At 43.1% G+C, this 24079-nt stretch overlaps 1 protein-coding gene across 3 annotated transcripts in view; it reads left to right on the top strand.

Moving 5' to 3' along the window:
* The window catches only part of DYM (dymeclin), a 382495-nt gene that overhangs the window by 321756 nt on the left and 36660 nt on the right, over positions 1-24079 (top strand). For all 3 annotated transcript variants that reach the window (XM_056543831.1, XM_056543823.1, XM_056543838.1), the window contains one exon: positions 90-203. In XM_056543831.1, coding sequence (XP_056399806.1) covers positions 90-203 — 114 coding nt within the window. The remainder of the gene's footprint in view (positions 1-89; positions 204-24079) is intronic.

The raw sequence follows: 24079 nt of genomic DNA, 5'->3' as shown, positions 1-24079 counted from the left end.
AGCTGAGCAGAGGCGTATAGTATTATATTTTTTTAACCTTGTAAATATTGGACGGGTGAGCTCAGTTTTACCTCTTGTGTGTTTTACAGGTCATCGGCTTCTTCAGTTCTCGCCTGGAGCAGGCCGGATCAGATCTCTCTGTGGAGCGGGTCCTGGAGGTCATCAAGCAAGGCGCAGTCTCGCTGCCCAAAGACCGACTTAGGGTAAGTGCACACTGACTTACGGCTCAAGAAGCCACGCTCCATGTCATTCCCCATCATCAGGGCTAATAGGATATCTAGAAAAGCCCCCATTTAAATCATCATGGTCTGTAGCATTATCTTTTTTGACAAAATCTCCTAAACAGAGCTGATATATTCAATATAGTGTTTTGAGTTTGTCAATGGAGTCTACAAATACGGATCCATAATCAGCCAGTGCTGTAGGGTCTGAATTTAAGATATGTGGCTCTATGTGCTGTGCACCAAATTTTAGGGTATGTGAACTAGGAACCGTAAGGTTTTGCATGAGTTCTTTACTGGGTTTTCATGCAAAATAAGTTACACTGATTTAGGTTCTTGTTTCCTAAAAGCAGGTTATTTGCCAAAAATAAACCATATTACCATAAAAGCTATATGTACTGCACACCCTTGTAGACCCAATGGATGCCAAAGAGTGACCTGTGGCATTCTCTGAGCAGGTATATATCCATATTTATTTTACTGTTATAGCAGTGGTCTCCAAACTGTGGACATCCAGCTGTTGCAAAAGTACAGCTCCCAGCATGCCCGGACAGCCGTTGGCTTTCCGGGCATGCTGGGAGTTGTGGTTTTGCCATGGCTGGAGGTCCACCGTTTGAAGACCACTGCTGCCACCAAATACAATGTGGTATGCTTGTGTTCTATCCCAGAGATATACAGTATTCACAGTACTTCAGAGCTGAAATCTTTCAGCCTCCATTGCTAGGTCAGTGTCTGCACAGAACTTGCTTTAGCGATTTGCATTCTGGGGTAAGTGGTCTGTATGGTTAGTGGGGGTGTATGTGTCTTTGCGACATTCACAATAAAAATCTGCAGAATTGTAAATGCAGCTCTGAAGTTTATAGCAAAACGGAAGAGAGGAATAAGTTCTAATGGTGCCTAATTTGCTGCAGATTTTCTGCTGCTGATTAAAAAATAATAATAATATTAGCAGAAAATCTGTAGCACAATACACACATGTGGACATAGCCTTAGGGGGCTTTTGTCCCAAATAAGCATTCACCAATAGAAGCCTATAATCACAGACTCCTAATAGAACATACAAGCCTTGCGTGCATCAATGCCGCAGCCAGAACAAAGCGCATCTGGTGACTTCGATCCCAGGTTAGGGACAACAACTGCAAGATATTACTGTCTGAAGCCTACATGCATTGGCTTGTTTAATGGGAGCGTTTAAGAGGCCACGGCGGTATTTGTGTAAGTATGTCTTTGTTGTTAATGGAGGTGGTAGCACATAACTGGAGTTTTACTGCACAGCCTGACAGTGAAACAAGAATAGATTCTTTCTCATGTCGTTCAGCAGCGTGCGCTGCACCGGTAATAAGTCACGCATCTCACAAATTACCAGCAATACATACCCCCGCCCTGCTAGAACGGGCATATAATGTCTCATATCCGGGAACCACCCCATTCATCACTACCAGCCATCTAACTTTGTATACAAATAAATCCCCTGTAAGTGGACTATAGTCCAGTCTATAACTTATCTCCAGAATCTAGTGACTATGATTTGTTATATTATTACATCTGTGCCTCTTGTGATCTCTTTTTAGTTCACAATGACACCATGGCAGAGAGTTCTAGTTTCACTGCTTTTACAGTAAAGAACCCTCGTCTGTGTTGGTGTAGAAACCTACTTTCCTCAAGACGTAGAAGATGCCCCCTTGTTAAAGACAGCACTGGGTATAGATAGCTCATGGTGGGATCTCAATATCGCCCCTTGATATATTTTAACATAGATAATAGATCGTCCCTCACCTTTCTGGGTACCGTAATCCTCCAATTTTATGTATCACTTTGCTTGTCCCTCTCTGAAACCTCTTCAGCTCCATTATGTCTTCCTTGTAAACTTGTCCCAGTACACAGTATTTCATGTGTGTTCTGAATGGTGATTTGTACAGTGGTACTGTTGTTGTGTACATCTATGCCCCTTTCAATGTCCCACATGATCTTGTCTGCCTTGACAGCTGCTGCATGACACAGCAAAAGACAACTTATCCCCTATCCACTGAGACCCCCCCCCGCGATCTCCCAAACGGGGCCCCGCATTGCTGCTCTATGTGAGCGGCTAATGTGCGTACTGTCGACCTCTCTGATGTCGGCGGTACGCCCCTCCCCATACAGTTCTATGGGAGAGGCGGGGAGGCACAAACTGCTTCCCCGCCTCTCCCATAGAGATACATGGAGGAGGCGTGTCGACAGCGACGTCACACTGCGGCTGCCACGCCTCCTGCACGGAGAGCCGCAGCAGAGCCGCGGCCCCGTGCAGGAGATCGCGGGCGGTCCCAGCGGTCAGACCCCCATGATCAGACATGTGTCAGTCCTGTGGATAGGGGATAAGTTGTCTTTTGCAGCAGATGTCCTTTAATGGGAGCTAAAAGTCTTAAAGTGTATTTGTCACCTCCGTATGAGGTACGGAGCTGCACACACAGGGCATAAGAAGATGGTACCTTTTGTTTACTGTAGCTGCAGTTTGTAAAGTTACATTGCCCTCGTTTTACATTGCCTCCTACCCGCCCAAACCCACTCCCATCAAGGAGCCCTGTGCAACAATTGCGCAGGTCAGGATGAGGAGGAGGCGTGCTGCTGCGACTCGCCCGGCCACTTTGAATGTATGGCTGAAATAGAAAAAAAGAGCACTATAAGCTCACAAACTGCGACCACTGTAAGTAAAGGTACAGTCTTTATTTCCTAATGCCCTAAATGCTGAGGTGTGCAGCTCTGTACCTCATATGGAGGTAATAAATGCACTTTAAGACTTTTTAGTTTTCAGTAAATTTATAACTTTAGTAACCAGAGTCAGGCAGCTGCTGCCAAGCAGACAAGTTCATTGGGGTATTGAAGGGGCATGGATGCACATGATAAAGTCCTTTTCCATGTCAGGTGGTGTGCAATCCAGCAAAATATACAGGAACAATAACATCATGGAAAATTAATGGATGTTTCTCACCAAACCTTGTGGAGATTAAAATGTCAACTTTTATTATTCCATTAAAAGCATAGCAGGTTGGGCAGGACTTGCTTGAGAAAGGGTCAGACTATACACGAATCGGCCGTCGCTCTATCAGTTCCTGTCTTCAGTCCTACCCGACCGGCTCTGCTTTCTGTGGAGTAAATAAAGGCTGAGGTATTAATCTCCACAAAGTTTGGTGAGTGCCATCCATTCATTTTTCTTTTTCTGTGACTTACTGTTAAACCTCATCTGCCACTTCTCAGCCCAAGCCTCCAATCTGTCCAGATCCATGTGTAACCTACTCTCCTGAAACATCCAGGAGGCTCACAGAAAAATAAGATTCTTCCAAGACCTATGGAAGAGTTGACTGAGCTGCCTCATACCTCCTGGGAGTGCTTCTTCACCTGACACTACAATATGATTGGGCAAACACAGCCCCATCATCCTGACACCAAGGGCAACGCTGTGCTAGACTATATGGACTTGCTATGGCGGCAGGAACAACCTTTTCTGCCCACGTACCATCGGTCTAGCTAGATTAGTGCTGCTATTAACACTGATGTATTATTCTTGCCCTGTCTTCTTCTTTGTGCTGACAAATATTCCACACCCCAATGTGCTCCTCCAGGGGGTTCCCATATCCTCCTATCTGCGGTTTGATGGATGGTGCTATGTGAAGGAAGAAAGGCCCTGTCTCAGCTCTTATCATAGGGTTTTATAGCGCAGTACGTCCGGAGATCGCCACTGCCGCCGCCTCCTCCTCCGCAAGTGCTGGGAACATTGTCTTGGACACCGCTTATCAGCTGGGAGCTGAGGTTTTTTGGTTGCACTCCATAAACCCCCCTTGATGTTGACATGTACATATTAATCCGATTTATCCTGCCGCTCAGATCACACCTACTTCTTCCTTTTTTAACTTAAGGATTTTGTATGGGGATCGCTGATATTATCTTCACAGTTCATATGTAGTAAGACTGGATAAGAGTTTGCGGTTACTGGATGATCTTACTCTAGGGCCACATGTACAAGAATATGTTCCTATAAGATTCCCTAATAAGATATGCTAGCAAGATGACGTAAGTTATCCTGAACCCAAGAGTGTAGCTACAGTGCCCTGGATGATGGGTACCAGAAAGGGCATCACCAATCGTGATGCTTTGTTCTGCCTATTTAGATACAAGACTATGGCAGTGCTGGAACCTACACATCGATCCACATGGAGCTTCTCATTGGCGGAGAGGACTTGGAAACGGTTAACAAAGTGTTTGTAATCTTCTTACTCCTTTACAAGCTTCTTATTAAGAGGTAGAGATAGGACAGTTATGCACCAATGTCTGCATCCAAATCGGTGCATTTTTACATGAGAAATGTAATGCCACGTAATACTACAAATGTAAGGGCAGCTGTGATTTCGATTTCCAATAACAGCTGATATGGGTTTTAAAGCTTCCAGATTTCATTTTTAGGGTACATTCACACATTGTTAACTTGCTGTGGGTTTCCTTCCACTTCCATAAATTTTCAATGAATCCACAGTCAATTTGCAAATCTGCCGCTATTGCTGATTTTCTGCGGATCCATTGAAGTAAATAGTAACAAAACTCGCAGCAGATTGGCATGATAATGCAACTCCATTTTAGTCTACAAAAATATTCTATTATGGATCTCAAGACATGTTGGGCGTATTTTACATTTGCATGCGTCAAATTTTTCACATCATTTTCGCCAACTGGATAACTTGCACCACATTTATTGTGGGGGAAATAAGTATTGAACACATCTAAATATATATGTATATTTATAGAATTTACTATATTCAAGATATAACCTAGGAGATGGAAGCTTGTGGTGTTTCTTTGATGTCTCGGCATGTGTTCCATATCGGAGGCGCAGAGCTGTAAATCACCCTCCTTTATGACTACGGGATGTATATGACCGCGTCCGCGCTGCGTTTACAGGCACGCCATTCGAAATAACAACACGCTGGCCCTTCTCATGGTCTTTAGCAGTGTATGGAGGAGACTTCTGACGTGAGGAGCTTTTATGTTCTTGACAAATATTTACTCTGAGCGTATCTAGTTTATAGGCTGCTTTCATCCTCACAGGGCCCGGAAATTATTATATATATATATATATATATATATATATATATATATATATATATATATAGCTGCGCCCCTGACTACAATCCTTCTGCTCCTCCTGAGGCTATTGTTGTGTAGGGATAATTTTACTAGATAGAGCGGTGTTTCCCAACCAGGTTGCCTCCAGCTGTTGCAAATCTACAACTCCCAGCATGCCCGGACAGCCTAAGGCTGTCCGGGCATGCTGGGAGTTGTAGATTTGCAACAGCTGGAGGCACACTGTTTGGGGAGACACTGACATTGAGTAAAAGTCTACCACTTTGGCACCTTTATGGTCTAGAAACTGATTGTAAAATGGATTGCTTAAATTCCTATTTTGACACATTTTTGTCCTTTTCTTTAATTTTTTTCATCATACCCATTTTTATGTTTCTCAATTCTTCTAGACTCTCCCTAAACAACTGCGAATGTGTTTAATTAAAATTTTATTTACTTATTTATTTATTTAACGGATCAGTACATATCGTGATATACGGTAATTCAATACAATTTACATAGACAATTGAGTTTCAAAAACCTACAAGTGGCAAAAAAAACTTCAGGGAGGTCCTACCTATAGGGGGGTGGAGGGGGCAAACTACCTGCAGAGGGTCCTACCTACAGGGTGGGATGGGGAGAATAAGGATTCAAATTGCCGTTATGCTCCATCCCGTTTAAGGCCTGTTCAGCTCTTTTTTTGCGCCGACCAGCCCCAAAATGTGTCCGAGCTCAACAGACTCCACCGGGTCCTGATTGATCCCATTGACTTAAATGGGGTCCGTCGGTGATCCAGTAATCTACCTGTGTTTAGCAGAGATTAAACATATTGCGTGCGCTATTTTTTTTTTCTCCGCTAAACTCCTGTCTGACTGCAATGTGAACGAGTCCCAACACTATATTTTCCTCTCGTCATATCGGACAAAAATACTGACCGTCTACTGGAGCCTTTGATAGCAGTGTGAACACAGCCCATGCTCATGCGTTTTACCTACACCTACACTTATACATTGTAGCAAACTATCAGAACAGGATATGGATTCAATAAGTATTAGCTGTGTTCCCATTCACTGGCAGCAAGCAGATGACTTGAACCTGGTAAAGAATTGAGACACAAAAGGGGGAATTTATCATTAGTATTTTTATTTTGCGCGAGTGTGTGATTTTCCCAGTTGTTGCACAATATTTATGGTGATGCGCACGTCCCATCCTAAATTTTCCCTGGATAGTGGATAAAAGGTTTAAAAAAATAAAAAATAAAAAACCTAACACACCTTCCTACGCCAGATGGGCACTGGAATATATTTGGGAATTTATTTTTATTTTTTGGGATAAATTAAGCGCACCAATCAACATATCTGATTACCGCACCCCCTGTAAGTCCAGAACTAGATAAATGATAAAGTCAGCGTAGACAACATCAACATAGCGCAAAATAGGATAATTTTGATGCTAGTCATTGCACAAAATAAAAACACGCAGCGCACTCCATTGGATAAATTCCCCCTCAAAGTGTATCAGAGAGATCCAAGGCTTTTCGTTATATAATAATCTTTATTTACATAAAAAATTTAACGGAAACCCCTTTAATACTATTTTCTAACCTTATTATTCTGTGCTTGTGAATGGACGACTTATCTGGGGAAAATGTCTAACAGGGCAGCAGTTCCCGTGTATTTATGGTGCAGCAAATTCGTCATAAGAAAGAGCTGATCCTGCTCAGTACGGCTTTACAGCGGGGTCTGCCAGCTCTGCGCAAACTGGGACATTGGAAAATTTCTGCTTGGCTTAAATGTGTGTGTTGTAGGATTGAAGTCTTTAGACGGATCCCGGAGTAAAGCCCTGTGTACTCACAGACAGGTTTAGAGGGAAACTGAGGAGAACATTTCCCCCGGCCACCCAGAGGTCCAATAACTCTGGTACTACAGACCACCCTAAATTGTAAGATAGGTTTTGTTACAGAGCAAACGGTATGTATATACATAACAGGAACACACATATATATATATATATATATATATATATATATACACACACACACACATCCAATGATCCTTTATACCAGTGTGCCTTTGTCTGGAACTGCAGCTCAACCATGCTCTTTGTTCACTGTAATGATCTGAGCTTCAGTGCCAGGCACAGCCACGCTCGTGTGGGCACCATTATTCTAGTTGCTGTTATAAAGAGGGGCCTGCCCCTTCATTCTGATGATATTTGGGGGTCCAAGGGATGAAACCTTAACAATGCTTAAATAGATGACCCAAGGTCAGGCACAAATTCTGTTTGGAGTCTAAGCAAGTGCATTTCTATCATTTTTATAACATTTTCAAGACAGAAAACTCAAGTCAGTGGGAAACAAATGCAACAAAAACATCTCCAGTTTACAAGAATAGCGCACAAACTTTTCTACCAACAACCGCTCACCTATCTGCAGTATAATTTATGAGTGTCTGACCCAGTATTCCCCAATCAAGGTGCCTCCTGCTGGGCAAAACTAAAACTACCAGCATGTCCTGGCTTGCTGGTAGTTGTAGTTTTGCTACAGCTGGAGGCATCCTGATTGGGAAACACTGGATTGATCAGTAGAGATCTGATCACTGGGACTCACATTGTTTGTGAGAACAGGGGTTCCTTGACAAAGATAGCAGTAAACAGTGTTGTAGAGTAACATGGAGCATGGTTGGACATTTGCCTGCTGCGCCATTCTAATAGGGGTCAAAGGTCCCCAGTTCTCATGGTCCCAGGGGCTACTTGATGAGTATGTTCACATGTATGTAATCTGCTGTTTGTTTTGCTGCAGCTTTTCCGCAGTTCATTTTGCTGCCCCATTGGTGTATATGGGTAGCAAAACCCGCTGTGGAATATCTGCAGAAAAATATGGATCTGATAACGTACCCTAAAGGAAATCTGTCAGCTCTTGAGCATGCTCAAGTGTCAAAAAGGCTTTCCCCAGTCACAGCATGCTTGCCTCCTCTCTCCCCCTCCCCTCTCTGAGTGATTAAAGGACAAGCAGGATCTTCAGCTCAAACATGAAGAGATGCAGGCCACACTGGATGAACTGTACCACGCTTGGTGCAAATTCACGCATACAGTCATGGCCGTAAATGTTGGCACCCCTGAAATTTTTCTAGAAAATTAAGTATTTCTCACAAAAAAGGATTGCAGTAACACATGTGTGTGTTGGAACTAAATCAAAAAAGAGAGGAAAAAAAGCAAATTGGACATAATGTGACACCAAACTCCAAAAATGGACTGGGCAAAATTATTGGCACCCTTAACTTAATATTTGGTTGCACACCCCTTGGAAAAAAGAACTGAAATCAGTCACTTCCTATAACCATCAATAAGCTTTTTACACCTCTCAGCCGGAATGTTGGACCACTCCTCCTTTGTTAAACTGCTCCAGGTCTCTCTTATTGGAAGGGCGACTTTTCCCAACAGCAATTTTAAGATCTCTCCACAGGTGTTCAATGGGATTTAGACCTGGACTCATTGCTGGCCACTTCAGAACTCTCCAACGCTTTGTTGCCCTCCATTTCTGGGTGCTTTTTGACGTATGTTTTGGGTCTTTGTCACTGGGCTGTACAGTGCGACCCAAAATACGTTGGTAATCCGCAGATTTCATGTTGCCTTGCACACATTCAAGGCACCCAGTGCCAGGGGCAGCGAAACAACCCCAAAACATCATTGTACCTCCACCATATTTCACTGTAGGTACTGTGTTCTTTTCTTTGTAGGCCTCATTCCGTTTTCGGTAAACAGTAGAATGTTGTGCGTTACCAAAAAGTTCTATCTTGGTCTCATCTGTCCACAAGACGAGTAAGCGAAAATCCTTCTGGGAAAACAAGTTCATTTTGGCAAAATGTAGTCTCTGTGTCAGCAGTGGGGTCCTCCTGGGTCTCCTGCCATAGCGTTTCATTTTATTTAAATGTCGATGTATAGTTCACGCTGACACTGATGCTCCCTGAGCCTGCAGGACAGCTTGAATATCTTTGGAACTTGTTTGGGGCTGCTTATCCACCATCCGGACTATTCTGTGTTGACATCTTTCATAAATTTTTCTCTTCTGAGATTAGCTACAGTGCCATGGGTTGCAAACTTCTTGATAATGTTGCGCACTGTGGACAAAGGCAAATCTAGATCTCTGGAGATGGACTTGTAACCTTGAGATTTTTGTTGATATTTTCCCACAATTGTGGTTCCCAAGTCCTCAGACAGTTCTTCTCCTCTTTCTGTTGTCAATGCTTAGTGTGGCACACACAGACACACAATGCAAAGACTAAGTGAACTTCTCTCCTTTTTATCTCCTTTCAGGTGTGATTTTTATATTGCCCACACCTGTTACTTGCCCCAAGTGATTTTAGATGAGCATCACATGCTTGAAACAATCTTATTTTTCCACAATTTTGAAAAGTGCCAATAATTTTGTTCTGCCCATTTTTGGAGTTTGGTGTGATATTATGTATTATGTATTAAAACATGTGTTTACTGCAATCCTTTTCTGTGAGAAATACTTAATTTTCTTGAAAAATGTCAGGGATGCCAACATTTACAGCCATGACTGTAAGTTGCATTTAGCAAAAAAGTGCTTGTGCACAGAACTTCGTTGAGCGTTGTCCATTTTCCTGGGCAACTGTACCACCCAGTGTTGCCTGCGTCTCCCCACGCTGAAACTGAAGATTACATGGGCCTAAAACATTGAACTTAAGTTCTTTTTTCTTCAACCACAATTTTTATTGAATGCGTTTTTTTGCAAGTACAATAAGAAATAAAAATGAGGAAAACAAAGTACAGAAGCGTACAAAAATTGAAGCAAACAGCAAAATAAGTGAATGGCAAAGTATAGCGGAATTTGTGTAAACAAATAAATCTAGCTTAACAATTAAAAGGGTACTCTGCCGGAAAACATCTTATCCCCTGCCACGCCACACCCCTTGATTCATGTCTATGGGAGAGGGCGTGATGGCTAGTATGTAGCCATCACACCTCCTCCCATAGACATGAATGGAGGGGACGTGGTGGCTGTAGTCGCCAGTCATCCGGCACGGAGCGGAGTTTGCTCTGTGCACCTGATGACTGGGGTGCTGCAGCGGAGATTACGGCAGTCCCTAGCGGCGGGATAGAGGATAAGATGTTTTCTGGCAGAATACCCCTTTAAGCAATGTTGCAGTATAGAAGGCAAATATAATAGTCACAGATAGAGGGATTTTAAAAGAGAACTCCAGAATATAAAAATTGTCCCCCATGCTGCCGGCAGTATAAAAAATAAAGATGTACATACCTGCCTCTGGTAACCGGCTCCGGTCTCCGCCGCGATCCTCTTCCTGGTTGCTGGTGGTCGGCAGGTCATACTGCACTCAACCAATCACCGGCCGCAGTGAAGTCCCAACTCGGCCGGCGATAGGCTGAGCGGCAGTGTGACGTTTTCGGCCCCGGCAGCAGGTGCCGGTGTAGTGAATAATTTTGTGTCCTGAAGCGTTCTCACACTGCCGCTCAGCCTATCGCCGGCTGAGTTGGGACTTCACTGAGGCCGGTGATTGGCTGAGCGCAGTATGACTTGCCGACCACTGGCAACCAACCAAGAAGAGGATCGCAGCGGAGACCGGAGACTGTTACCGGAGGCCTCTGGGGAGCGGAGGAAGGTATGTACATCTTTATTTTTTTACTGCCGGCAGTATGGGGGACAATTTTTATATTCTGGAGTTCTCCTTTAAGTTCTGAAGTATAGGGCTTGACTTCCAGCACTGAGGCCTGTACATCAATCAATCATAGAGGGGAGGGAGGAGGCATGCATGCTGCAGCTCAGGGACGCCTTCTTGACATTTGAACTTGAACATCAGCTGGAGCTGTTTGCTTTTTAGATTAAAGGGGTACTCTGGTGGAAACAGTTTTGTTTTTTAAATCAACTGGTGCCAAAAAGACAGATTTGTAAATTATGTCTATTTAAAAATAATAACCCTTCAGTATTTATCATCTGCTGTATGCTCCCAAGGAAGTTTTTTAGTTCTTTCCAGTCTGACCACAGTGCTCTCTGCTGACACCTCTGTCCATGTCAGGAACTGTCCAGAGCAGGAGCAAATCCCTATAGCAAACCTGTCCTGCTCTGGACAGTTCCAGACACAGACAAAGGTGGCAGCAGAGAGCACTGTGGTCGGACTGGAAAGAACTACACAACTTCCTCTGTAGTATACAGCAGCTGATAAGGACCGGAAGATTTTTTAATAGAAGTGATTTACAAATCTGTTTAATTTTATGGCACCAGTTGATTTAAAATAATTGTTTTCCACCAGAGTACCCCCTTCAAACTCTAACTCGACTTTTCCAGACTCCTGCTTGGTGAACATACCTAGTTAAGTTTTAATAATTTCCACCCCCTATTGCCCGTACACTTTTCTTCTAGGAGCTTATAAAATCAAGAAGACAGGCCCATCGGTTGCTGCCATGCTGTACATTGGGAGACTCACCCATTTTTCTCCAGGTACAGTCATAACTAAGATCGTTTTGTCAGCTTGAGAAATGTTGATCCCTTACTGATGTCACAATAAAGCCTTTTCCCAGCTGAGTGATTTTTCAGGCGACTCCAGGAGGAACGCTTGTTTCATTTCTTACATGTTTTCTTGGCACGAGCTTTAAAAGAACATGTAAATGTGTTTCTAACACCTCGGATAAAAATACAGAATGGTGGATAAACAGAGCAGCGACAGCGTCAACACTGGAAAGTATGCAGCAGCTATGTCTTGGGTTTCTGATTTTTCAAACCCTTTTCCCATGTAATATCAAGTTCTGTCTAGAACGCCGCCAGCAGAAAGTAATAAGGCCTTCGGATGGAAACGGCACATCATAAAAAAAAAAAAAAATCCGCATTCCAGATCTGGAGGAAAATTGTGTGTCAGCATCATTTCTCTGGAAACCGTTTCCGCATTTGGGACACGCTCTTGCTTTCACAACCGTTGTGACTTTGTGTGTACATGGAGACGGGAGATCTCCGCCAAGATATGATGGAGTGCTTCAGGCATTTCCCTGGTGCAGCTCATAGCAACGTCAATCTTCAATCTTTTTTTTGGTGCGTAAAAAGTTTAACAAAAAAAAAAAAAGACACAAAAATATAAAGCGGCCCTTTTACATAAAGGGGTTATCCACCATAAGGTTATTTTAGTATGTACCTGCCAGACAGTAATGGACATGCTTTGCTTGATTTGGAGCTATATGGCTATGTTGTGAGATTACCATAATGCTGTCGCTATCTTTTTGTTACCTGGGTATTTCCTGTTGGATTTCGTTCTCAGACTACACATCCCATAGTTCCATAGTTTGTAAGTGTGAGGTCACTTTTCTCCCTCCCACACGTGACCCGCGGCAATGAATATTCCTATTGAGCCGACGGGCCCGCCTCCTGCACGCAATTCACTGAAGATGGAAGAAGATCTTCACTGAGACAGATCTCCGGGCTGCAGGTACGTATTTAACCCATTAACCCCTCTTCTGTCTTCTTTTCACCCAGTGTATTTGGTTTAGTGTGGGTGAACAGATGACCGTTTTCTTTTAAAAAGGAAAATGTTACATTTCCAATGGACATAAGTATTCAGACCCTTTGCTGTGAAGCTTGAATTTTAGCTCTGGGGGGCCTCCCATTTCTCTTGATCCTAGATGTTTCTACACCAGTGTTTCTCAACCAGTGTACCTCCAACTGTTGTAAAACTACAACTCCCAGCATGCCCAAACAGCCATGGCATGTGTTTTTGCTGCAGTAATTCTGCCATGTGCACATTCCAGCAGAATCCCATGAAAATCAATAGGAGTCTGCTGCAACGTAATTTCCGCCGCAGAATTTTTCCACCAGTTTATTTTTGGAAATTCCGCCGTGTGAATGGGGCCTTAGGGTTCAGCAGAAACTTTTACTATGGGATTTTGGACCTGCAACCATAAAATGCATGACTCAAGGGACTGTATAGGCTTGACCAACTATGGGAAAGGCAGATTCCATTAAATACACTAATAAATGGATGGCCCATAAGGAAGAAAGGCTACAACTCTAAATTCATTGTGATCAGAGCCACTGGATCTAAACAGCGAGGAGCTTGGAAGTTTTAATAGCGAACATTGAAAACCTTAGGGCAAATTTATCAAGCGTTTAGACAGGTTTTTTGCAGTCAAAAGGCGCCTTAGCAGATTGCTAAGAAATCACTGTAGACAGTCAAATCTGTGCAAATGCAGTGGTTAGGAATTTATCATTGCCAATTTTTTTTGGGGAAAAAAGTCTCAAATCCCCCATTTTGGTGCAAGTCACTGCCAGGCAGGGTCCATACTTGAAAAATGACTAGGCACAGGCAGATGGTTTAACCCCTAGAGGACACACTGCCCTAACATGTGTCTCTCTATATGGTTCAAAACTACAACCCCCCCCAGCATGCCCTTACAGGGAGCACATGCTGGGCGTTGTTGTTTTCCAACAGCTGGAGAGTCATAGGTTGGGACTGGCTTCCCTGACATGTCTCTCTCTATGTGGTAGAAAACCGCAACTCCCAACATGCCCTGAGTTTCAATAAATGTGACTGAGCCCCTCCCCCCCCCCCCCCCCCCCCAAAAAAGAAAAGTTACCCTCTTTTCCCATTTTACAAAAAGAAAACATAAAACAATTAAAGAAACAAACATATTTGGTATTGCCACTTGTAGAAATGTCCGAACTACTGAAACAAAATGTTAATGGTCCTGTGCGGTGAACGGTGAAAAAACTGTACAAAATTGCAGATTTTTGGCCACATCACATCGCAAAAAAAGTGAGCAAAACATAACATATACGCAAAAGGGATACCATTAAAAACGACTGGTCATGCCGCAAAAAACTATTGCATATATTGAAGAGACCAATATATGGAGGGTAATTCCAAATAAACACTTATAGGCTGCCCTAGGGCAACCCAAAAGACCCTATTTTCCCATATAGAAAAAGGGGGGTATTGTTAAAAGTGCAATATTTATTTGCTGTATCCGCACAAAAAGATTAAAATATGCAAGTGCCCTATAGCCCTTTTCTATTGATTATGTCCTGACTAGCCAGTCTCGGACTATTGTATAAACTGAGCGATGCTGGATGTCTGCAGTTACATCCGCATCTAAAGAAATAAGGGCATAGACACTGACAATTAAAACCAAGGTGGAACGCCCCCTCGACATGTTTCGCCACCGAAGTGGCTTTGCCAAGAGGCTAATGGGCACTAAGTTCCAAAACTCCGTGCTGGGGTTTTTAAAACCTCCCCTAGTGATATCACAGGAAATGGTCATGTTTGTATAAAAATACAATGCTCCAATAGTTCCCCTTATCCAATGATGGACAGCTCATTTGACCAACAGAGAGATATATTTCTCCCTGCCAATGATTGATGACCTTATTTTGCCCAATCACGATATCATCTTCTGTGATTGACATTCTCTTTCTACAGTATGAATACAGCTGACGTGGTGCGCGAGAATTCACTGCGCAAACTCTTCAATTCTCACCCGATCGGGAGGACATCAACTTACCTAGTGCGCATAAACAAACATCTGATGGCCCCTCCTCGACTTCCGGCTGCGCACCATTCCGTGCGCCGGGACTTAGCCTCAGAATTCTATGCGCAGTAGATGTGCGCGAATACTCAGAACTTCTGTGTCATGTAAGGACTTAGTCTGAAAATAGAATGCGCAATGGATATACTCGGACACCTGAGACTTCTATATCATATGAACACTTGTCTGATATGGGTATATTTATGCATGAACTTAGAGAATTCTCAAAGTGTTCAAGGAGAGTCACTGCATTATATGCTATCTCCAAGGCTAAATTAAATAAAAGGTGAGTATGATAATTATAATGCACATTCCCGGTGGGATTCTTCCTGATGTTGATCTTGCGTCTATCAGTTTTTTATAGATTGTGATCTTCTTAAATAAATATGTTGGTTCCATTGTTGGTATTATATTGTGTATGAATGTCTCACTTCTAATGATGGGGTATCAAGCTCTCTGCCTCAGATTGCCATTAGTATATGCCCCATAGATCCAATTCGGGGCAATAAGTAGAGTAAATTGGGGCATTTATAATTGGGATATCTGATCCTCACTCATATTTCCTAAATCCTAGCATCACTTAGGCATATTTCATAAGGATACATTACTAGTAACATTGAATGATAAAGAATAGTATAATGGTGATAACTATTGGCTGGTTCCTATATAAACGCACTAAACATAAAGCCCTCGTTTAAACCTTGAGGGGACATTGATCCAAGCCGGTGTATCCATTTTGCTTCCTCACGAAACAATTTCTTATCTAAATTACCACGTCTGGGACCCAGTCATGGCTTAGCCATTCCAAAAAACTTCAAACTTGACCAGTCTCCTCCATGCTGCATCCAGAAATGTCTTGCCAAAGGTGTGTCTGCCCTTGTACGAATAGTACGTACATGTTGGGAAATCATCCTGCTAAATTGTTGTATGGTCTTTCCCACGTAAATTCTAGGGCATCCACATTGGGCAATATAAACAATTCCCATGGTTTGGCAGTTGATAAACTCTCTCATTATATATTTTCTCCCATCGTTCGGGTTCACAAATTCCTTGGTTTTGGGAATCATTTGACAAAAGGAACAATTACCACAAGGATAGGATCCTGTAATTGTGGATCTCAACCAAGTGGTATCCGTGGCTCCAATGAAATGGCTCTTGACCAAATATTCTCTGATATTTTTTCCCCTCCTATATGTCACTGACGGATAAGGAGTGAGTACCTCTCTAAGATCTAGATCCGCCAGAAGAATCGGCCACAATTTCTTAAAGGGGTATTCCGCCCCTAGACATCTTATCCCCTATCCAAAGGATAGGGGATAAGATGTCAGATCGCCGCGGTCCCGCTGCTGGGGACCCCCGGGATCCCCGCTGCGGCACAGCGCTATCATTACAGCACAGTTCGCTCTGCACGTAATGATGGGCGGTACAGGGGCCGGAGCATCGTTACGTCACGGCCCCGCCCCCCGTGATGTCACTGCCCGCCCCTTTCAATACAAGTCTATGGGAGGGGTCGTGGCGGTGGCGCCCCCTCCCATAGACTTGCATTAAGGGGACGGGCCGTGATGTCACGAGGGGCTGCACCATGACGTTACGCTGCTCCGTCCCCCGTATCGCCCGTCATTACGCACAGAGCGAACTCGGGATCCCGGGGGTCCCCAGCAGCGGGACCGCGGCGATCTGACATCTTATCCCCTATCCTTTGGATAGAGGATAAGATGTCTAGGGGCGGAATACCCCTTTAAGTATGTTAATCACCTGACGGTTGTTTTTATCAAAAGTACCTATACATCGTCCTATTTTTGATTGTCTTCTACCCTCATACATCCCTGTATATGGAAAGTAAAGAAAGTTTTAGGGTCTATTCACACGGCAGAATTCCGCCTCAAATTAAAGCCCATAGACTTCTATGGGATTCCGCACTCCCATTCACACTTCTGAATTTCCGCTTGCAGAGCAAGTGGAAATTCAGAAGTGTGAATGGGAGTGCGGAATCCCATAGAAGTCTATGGGCTTTAATTTAAGGCAGAATTCCGCAAGCGGAAATTCTGCCGTGTGTATAGACCCATAGGGGGTCAGCATTTCAATACAGCAACACACAGCGCACATTTCCCTTCAGAGTAAAATTGGCTGTGCTGAGGTAATTTCTCCTAGCTGTCTAATGCTCTGCTCCTTTTCATAAATTTTAAGCATGTCAGCACTTTTACATCTAAAAATAATTGACTGTAAAACACGTCCACCTTAGACGATAATGATAAATCCCCCCCCCCCCCCCCCCCTTGACTTGCCCCTGACATTCAGTCCTGTGAGGAGCCTTGTGGTGGGTGACTCAGGAGATGTGGGTGCTTCACAATAGACTATTACAGTCATGGGTCTGAGATTTATTTTGCGTAGTCGTTATCTATAGAGTTGAAGACGGTCACGGCTCCCGTGTGGGATTTTACCGAGCAAGGCGTTTGAATGAGTAAGGTCCATTTTCAACACCCATGAGCTCAATGGCAATGAAGTATTCGTAATGAAAGGCCTATTGCTGATTGTGCACTTCCTGTAATATGGTATAATAGTCTACGAGTCTTTATAACAATGCTCTCACAAACTTTCAAAGCCTCTGGCGCCCACACATACCATTTCATCTGCTGGGTGGAGATGCGTTCTTTGTTTCAGTCTAGTGTCTATTTACAAGGTAATTCAGAGTTCAAATTCCTGGATATAACTATGAGAAGGATTTCACTGGATAGGAGGACGTATGTCCCTGGTATGAGGTCGGCACAGAATATACCCACACCCTATAGATTGTAAGTTCTTATGGGCCGGACGCCTCCTACACCTCCCTAATTTCAACTTCAAGAGGCTTGCTACAATAACACCATACAAAGATACTTTTCTTCCTTGGAAAAGGATTCCTAATCGTAAGAAAAAAAATAATAATAATAAAGTAATAATTTGCTGTCTTAGTGGGGTCCAAGTTTATGATGTCCAAACGCATTAGATTATAGGGGTTATCCAGCATTAGATAAACTGCTGATTGCTTTAATAAATAAATAAAGCACCCCTGTACCTCAGGTTGTGTATGGTATTGCAGCTCAGTTCCATTGAAGTGAACAGAGCGAAGTTGTTCTGTGTTTCTATTCCTGGATAACCTTTTAAAAGTTGAGGAAAGTAGATGAAAGTAGAAGTTTAGTAGTGTTTGAAGTTTTTTTTTTTTTTTTCTTGAAAGATCTTCCACACTTGAATATATATATATATATATATATATATATATATATATATATATAATTTTTTTTTTTTTTATGGCAAACAAACAGAAAAATAAATAAAATAAGCCTTACTTACCTGCCCACTCCTCTACTTCTGTGGTTCCCACGCTTCCCAAGTCCCTGCTGATTGCCGTTTCTATGTACCAGGCCTTGATGCACAGAAAATGCATGCTCAGTCAATCACTGGCTGCATTTGTGACCTCCTCAGCCACCGATTGGCTGAATAGTAATTCCCAGCTATCTCTTGTGTATCATGAATGGGTTTCAGGAAGCAGAAATCATTGGGGACCTGGACAGTGTTGGAATGGTAGCAGTGGGTGAGTAAGGCGTGTTTTATAAACCTTTCTTCACCAAATTCTGACACTGGCATTATCAGTAATAAGAAAACTTACTTACCTAGCCCTGCTCCCCCACAGCTCCTTTTTACCTCCATCTGGCCTCCCGATCTTCTGTCGTCTTCCTGCTTCCAAGACAGTGTACAGTTCCTGCAATTAGCACATGTCTCTGGAAGAAGACACAACAGGGCCAAGCACTATGATGATAATTCTTCTTATGGTGCTGGAATGTCACTTTAAATTAATAAACATACAAACCCTTTAATCGTTACCGACCCCTCTTTCTGCATCTTGATATCTTACTAACAGGAGAAGATGCAAATGTGAGAAAGTAAGACCTAACTGCAGGACCGTAGTTCAGAAGTAGAGACAGCGCTAAAATGGGCACTGTCATTAACCTCTTGGGGACGCAGAGCATACCTGTACGCTCGTGGGAATTCTGGTCCCGTTCACGCAGAGCGGGGACCAGACGGAGATGTCTGCTAAAATCGTTCAGCAGGCATCCCGTGCCAACGCCTGGGCGGGGTCCTAAGACCCTCCCCCCCCCCCCATGTAAATTCAGACCGGCAATCTGTGGCGATTCTGGGTCATATGGGTCTCCGGTGACCTGAAAAATAAGGGGGATCGGGGCTGTCCAAGACACCCCTCCTATCCCTGCTATTGGTCGGTCAGAAGTGACCAACCAATAGCAGATCGGGGGCAGGGAGTTTAAAGTTCGGTTCCCCCGCTCTGCCCACCTATGGTAGTCTGGGCATAACAGGGGAACTGTCCTGTGAGTGGCGATGGCGGGGAGGAGCAATCCTCCTCTGCGTGTGGTGGTGGCGATCCTGCTGATGACGGAAGCCAGACGGTGAGTTGTTGCCTAGCAACATCTGGTGGGCCGCAGTTTGGAGACCACTATACAGCAGTCTCTGAACTGTGGCCCTCCAAATTTTGCAAAACTACAACTCCCAGCATGCCCACACAGTAGTTTTCTGTCTGGGCATGCTGGTATTTGTAGTTTTGCAACATCTGGAGGGCCACAGTTTGGAGATCACTGTGTGGTGGTCTCTAAACTGTCTCACCATGCTGGGAGTTGTAGTTGCATCCCTCCAGCTGTTGCATAACTACACCTCCCAGCATGCCCTTCGGTGATCAGTAAATGCTGGGAGTTGTAGTTTTGCAACAGCTGAAGGCACACTGGTTGGAAAACACTGAGTTAGGTAACAGAACACAACTCAAGGTTTCCAAAAAGTGTGCCTCCAACTGTTGCATAAGTACAACTCCCAGCATGTATGGTCTGTCAGTGCATGCTGGGGAGTTGTAGTTTTTCAACAGCTGGAGGTTTGCCCCCCCCCCCCCCCCATATGAATGTACAGGGTACATTCACACGGGCGGGGGTTTACAGTGAGTTTCCTGCTTCAAGTTTGAGAGGCGGCAACTTTTCCGCCACAGCTGAAACTCCTAGCGGGAAACTCACCGTAAACCCCGCCCTTGTGAATGTACCCTAAAAACAATACACTACACAAAATAAAGGGTAAAAAACTAAATATACACACACGTACACTGTCTCCCCCCCAATAAAAAATTTTAAATGTCTGGTACAGCCCTGTTTTCAAAACGGAGCCTCCAGCTGTTGCAAAACAACAACTCTCAGCATTGCCGGAATGCGGTTGACTGTCCAGGCATGCTGGACGTTTATCAACAACTGGAGGCACCTTGTTTGGGAATCACTAGCCTAGAATATTTTTGGTAGCGGAGGCAATTGTATTGCTTGCATCCAAGTCCACCCCTATGCAAATCCCTAATTTAGGCCTCAAATACGAATGGCGCTCTCTCACTTGGGAGCCCTGTCGTATTTCAAGGAAACTGTTTAGGGACACATATGGGGTATTTCCGTTACAAATTTTGGGGGCTTTTTTTCCTTTTACAACAACCTGTTAGTGTAAAAAATTAAATTTTTTTACACTAACAGGCTGGTGTTGCCCAATACTATTCATTTTCACAAGAGGTAAAAGGAAAAAAGACACCCAAAATTTGTAAAGCAATTTCTTCTGAGTACGGAAATACCCCATATGTGGAAGTAAAATGCTCAATGGCGCTCCTTCTTTTCTGAGCACTGTATTTCGCCCGCAGAGCACTTTACATCCACATATGGGGTATTTCCATACTCAGAAGAAATGGTGTTACAAATTTTGGGCAGCTTTTTCTCCTATTACCCCTTGTGAAAAAGAAAAATTTGGGGTTACACCAGCATTTTAGTGAAAAATATATAATTTTTCATTTTCACGTTCAACTTTAGTGAAAATTCGTTAAACACCAGTGGGGTTTTAAGGCTCACTATACCCCTTGTTACGTTCCTTGAGGGGCGTAGTTTCCAAAATAGAATGCCATGTTTAGTTTTTTTTTTTGGGGGGGGGGGGGCTGTTCTGGCACCATAGGAGCTTACTAAATGCGACACGCCCCACAAAAACCATTTAAACAAAATTCACTCTCCAAAAACCCATTGTCGCTCCTTCAAGTCCTCTACTGCACCCGCAGAAATCTTTACATCCACATATGAGGTGTTTCCTTACTCGAGAGAAATTGGATTAAAAATTTGGGGGGGATTTTTCTCCTTTTATCCCTCGTAAATATTCAAAAAATGGCTCTGCAAGGACATGCCAGTGTAAAAAATGAAGATTTAGAATTTTCTCCTTCACTTTGATTCTATTCCTGTTAAACACCTAAAGGGTTAACAAACTTTCTGAATGTCATTTTGAATACTTTGAGGGCTGCAGTTTTTCTAATTGGATCATTTATGGGGTATTTCTAACATGAAAGCCCTCAAATCCACTTCAAACTGAACTGGTCCCTGAAATATTCAGATTCTGAAATTTTCGGTAAAAATTTGAAAATCGCTGCAATACATTGAAGCCCTCTGATGTCTTCCAAAGTAAAAGCATGTCAACTTTATGATGCAAACATAAACTAGACATATTGTGAATCAATATATAATTTATTTGGGATGTCCATTTTACTTATAAGCAGAGAGTTACAAAGTTAAAAAAAATGCATGCAGAAATTATGCAAGTATTGCCGAAAATGTACCACTAACATAAAGTACAGGGAGGGCTATTTATATGGATACACCTTAATAAAATGGGAATGGTTAGTGATATTAACTTGCTGTTTGTGGCACATGAGTATATGTGAGGGGGGAAACTTTTCCAGATGGGTGGTGACCATGGTGGCCATTTTGAAGTCAGCCATTTTGAATCCAACTTTTGTTTTTTTCAATAGGAAGAGGGTCATGTGACACATCAAACTTATTGGGAATTTCGCAAGAACAACAATGATGTGCTTGGTTTTAACGTAACTTTATTCTTTCATGAGTTATTTACAAGTTTCTGACCACTTATAAAATGTGTTCAATGTGCTGCCCATTGTGTTGGATTGTCAATGCAACCCTTTTCTCCCACTCTTCACCCACTGATAGCAACACTGCAGGAGAAATGCTAGCGCAGGCTTCCAGTATCCGTATACACTGCTATATACTACTATATACACCGCAGGAGAAATGCTAGCACAGGCTTCCAGTATCCATAGTTTCAAGTGCTGCACATCTCGTATCTTCACAGCATAGACTATATTCTTCAGATGAGCCCAAAGATAAAAGTCTAAGGGGGTCAGATCGGGAGACCTTGGGGGCCATTCAACTGGCCCACGACGACCAATCCACTTTCCAGGAAACTGTTCATCTAGGAATGCTCGGACCTGACACCCATAATGTGGTGGTGCACCACCTTGCTGGAAAAACTCAGGGAATGTGCCAGCTTCAGTGCATAAAGAGGGGAACACATCATCATGTAGCAATTTTGCATATCCAGTGGCCTTGAGGTTTCCATTGATGAAGAATGGCCCCACTATGTGTACCCCATATACCACACCATACCATCAATTTTTGTGTTCCAACAGTCTTGGAGGGATCTATCCAATGTGGGTTAGTGTCAGACCAATAGCGTTGGTTTTGTTTGTTAACTTAACCATTCAAGTTTGCCTCATCACTGAACAAAATCTTCTGCGTAAACTGAGGGTCCTGTTCCAATTTTTTTTTGCCCATTCTGCAGCACCTGAAACTACGGATACTCTAAGCCTGTGCTAGCATTTCTCCTGCGGTGTAGCTATCAGTGTGTGAAGAGTGGGAGAAGAGGGTTGCATTGACAATCCAACACAATGGGCAGCACATTGAACACATTTTATAAGTGGTCAGAAACTTGTAAATAACTCATGAAAGAATAAGGTTATGTTAAAACCAAGCACATCATTGTGAAATTCCCAATAAGTTTGATGTGTCACATGACCCTCTTCCTATTGAAAAAACAAAAGTTCGATTCAAAATGGCCACCATGGTCATCACCCATCTTTAAAACTTTCCCCCCTCACATATACAAATGTGCCACAAACAGGAAGTTAATATCACCAATATATTCATTAATGACCTTGTAGAGGGGTTGAATAGTAAAGTAGCAATCTTTGCAGATGATACTAAACTCTGTAAAGCGGTAAACACAATAGAGGACAGGGCACTGTTACAAATGGATCTGGATAGGTTGGAGGCTTGGGCTGGGAAGTGGCAGATGAGGTTCAACACTGATAAATGTAAGGTGTAATGCACATGGGGAGGAAAAATCCGGACTGGGATTATGTATTAAATGGGAGCACACTTGGGACGACTGACGTGGAAAAGGACTTGGGAGATTTAGTTAATAGTAAATTTAGCTGTAGTGACCAGTGTCGGGTAGCTGCTGCCAAGGCAAATAAAATCATGGGGTGCATCAATAGGGGCATAGATGCCCACGACAAGGAAATAATTCTACCGCTGTACAAATCACTAGTCAGACCACACATAGAATACTGTGTACAGTACTGGGCACCAGTGTACAAGAAAGATATAGTGGAGCTGGAGAGGGTTCAAAGACGGGCAACCAGGGTAATTCGGGGAATGGGAGGACTACAGTACCCAGAAAGATTATCAGAATTAGGGTTATTTAGTTTAGAAAAAAGAAGGCTTAGGGGAGACATAATAACTATGTATACATATATCAGGGGACAATACAGAGATCTTTCCCATGATCTATTTATACCCAGGACTGTATCTATAACAAGGGGGCATCCTCTACGTCTAGAGGAAAGAAGGTTTCTACACCAGCACAGACTAGGGTTCTTTACTGTAAGAGCAGTGAGACTGTGGAATTCTCTCCCGGAGGAAGTGGTCATGGGGAACTCTGTAAAAGAATTTAAAAGGGGTCTGGATACATTTTTGGAGAATAATAACATCGCTGGTTATGTATGCTAGATCTGTAGGGACAGAACATTGATCCAGGGATTTATTCTGATACCATATTTGGAGTCAGGAAGGAATTTTTACCTTTAGTATGAGGGTTTTTTTTTTTTGCCTTCCTCTGGATTAACTCAGTAGAGACTCATTCGGGATATAGGTTGAACTGGATGGACTCTGGTCTTTTTTCAACCTTATGAACTATGTTTCTATGTAACCATTCCCATTATTTAGGTGTATCCATATAAATGGCCCACCCTGTAGAATGTGTCACGAAAAAATAATCTCAGAATCAGAATGAAAAGTAAAAGCATCCCAGAGTTATTAATGCAT

Source organism: Hyla sarda, chromosome 1, assembly GCF_029499605.1.
Source record: "Hyla sarda isolate aHylSar1 chromosome 1, aHylSar1.hap1, whole genome shotgun sequence".
Classification (NCBI taxonomy): domain Eukaryota; kingdom Metazoa; phylum Chordata; class Amphibia; order Anura; family Hylidae; genus Hyla; species Hyla sarda.
This window is presented reverse-complemented; position numbering and strand designations above follow the sequence as displayed.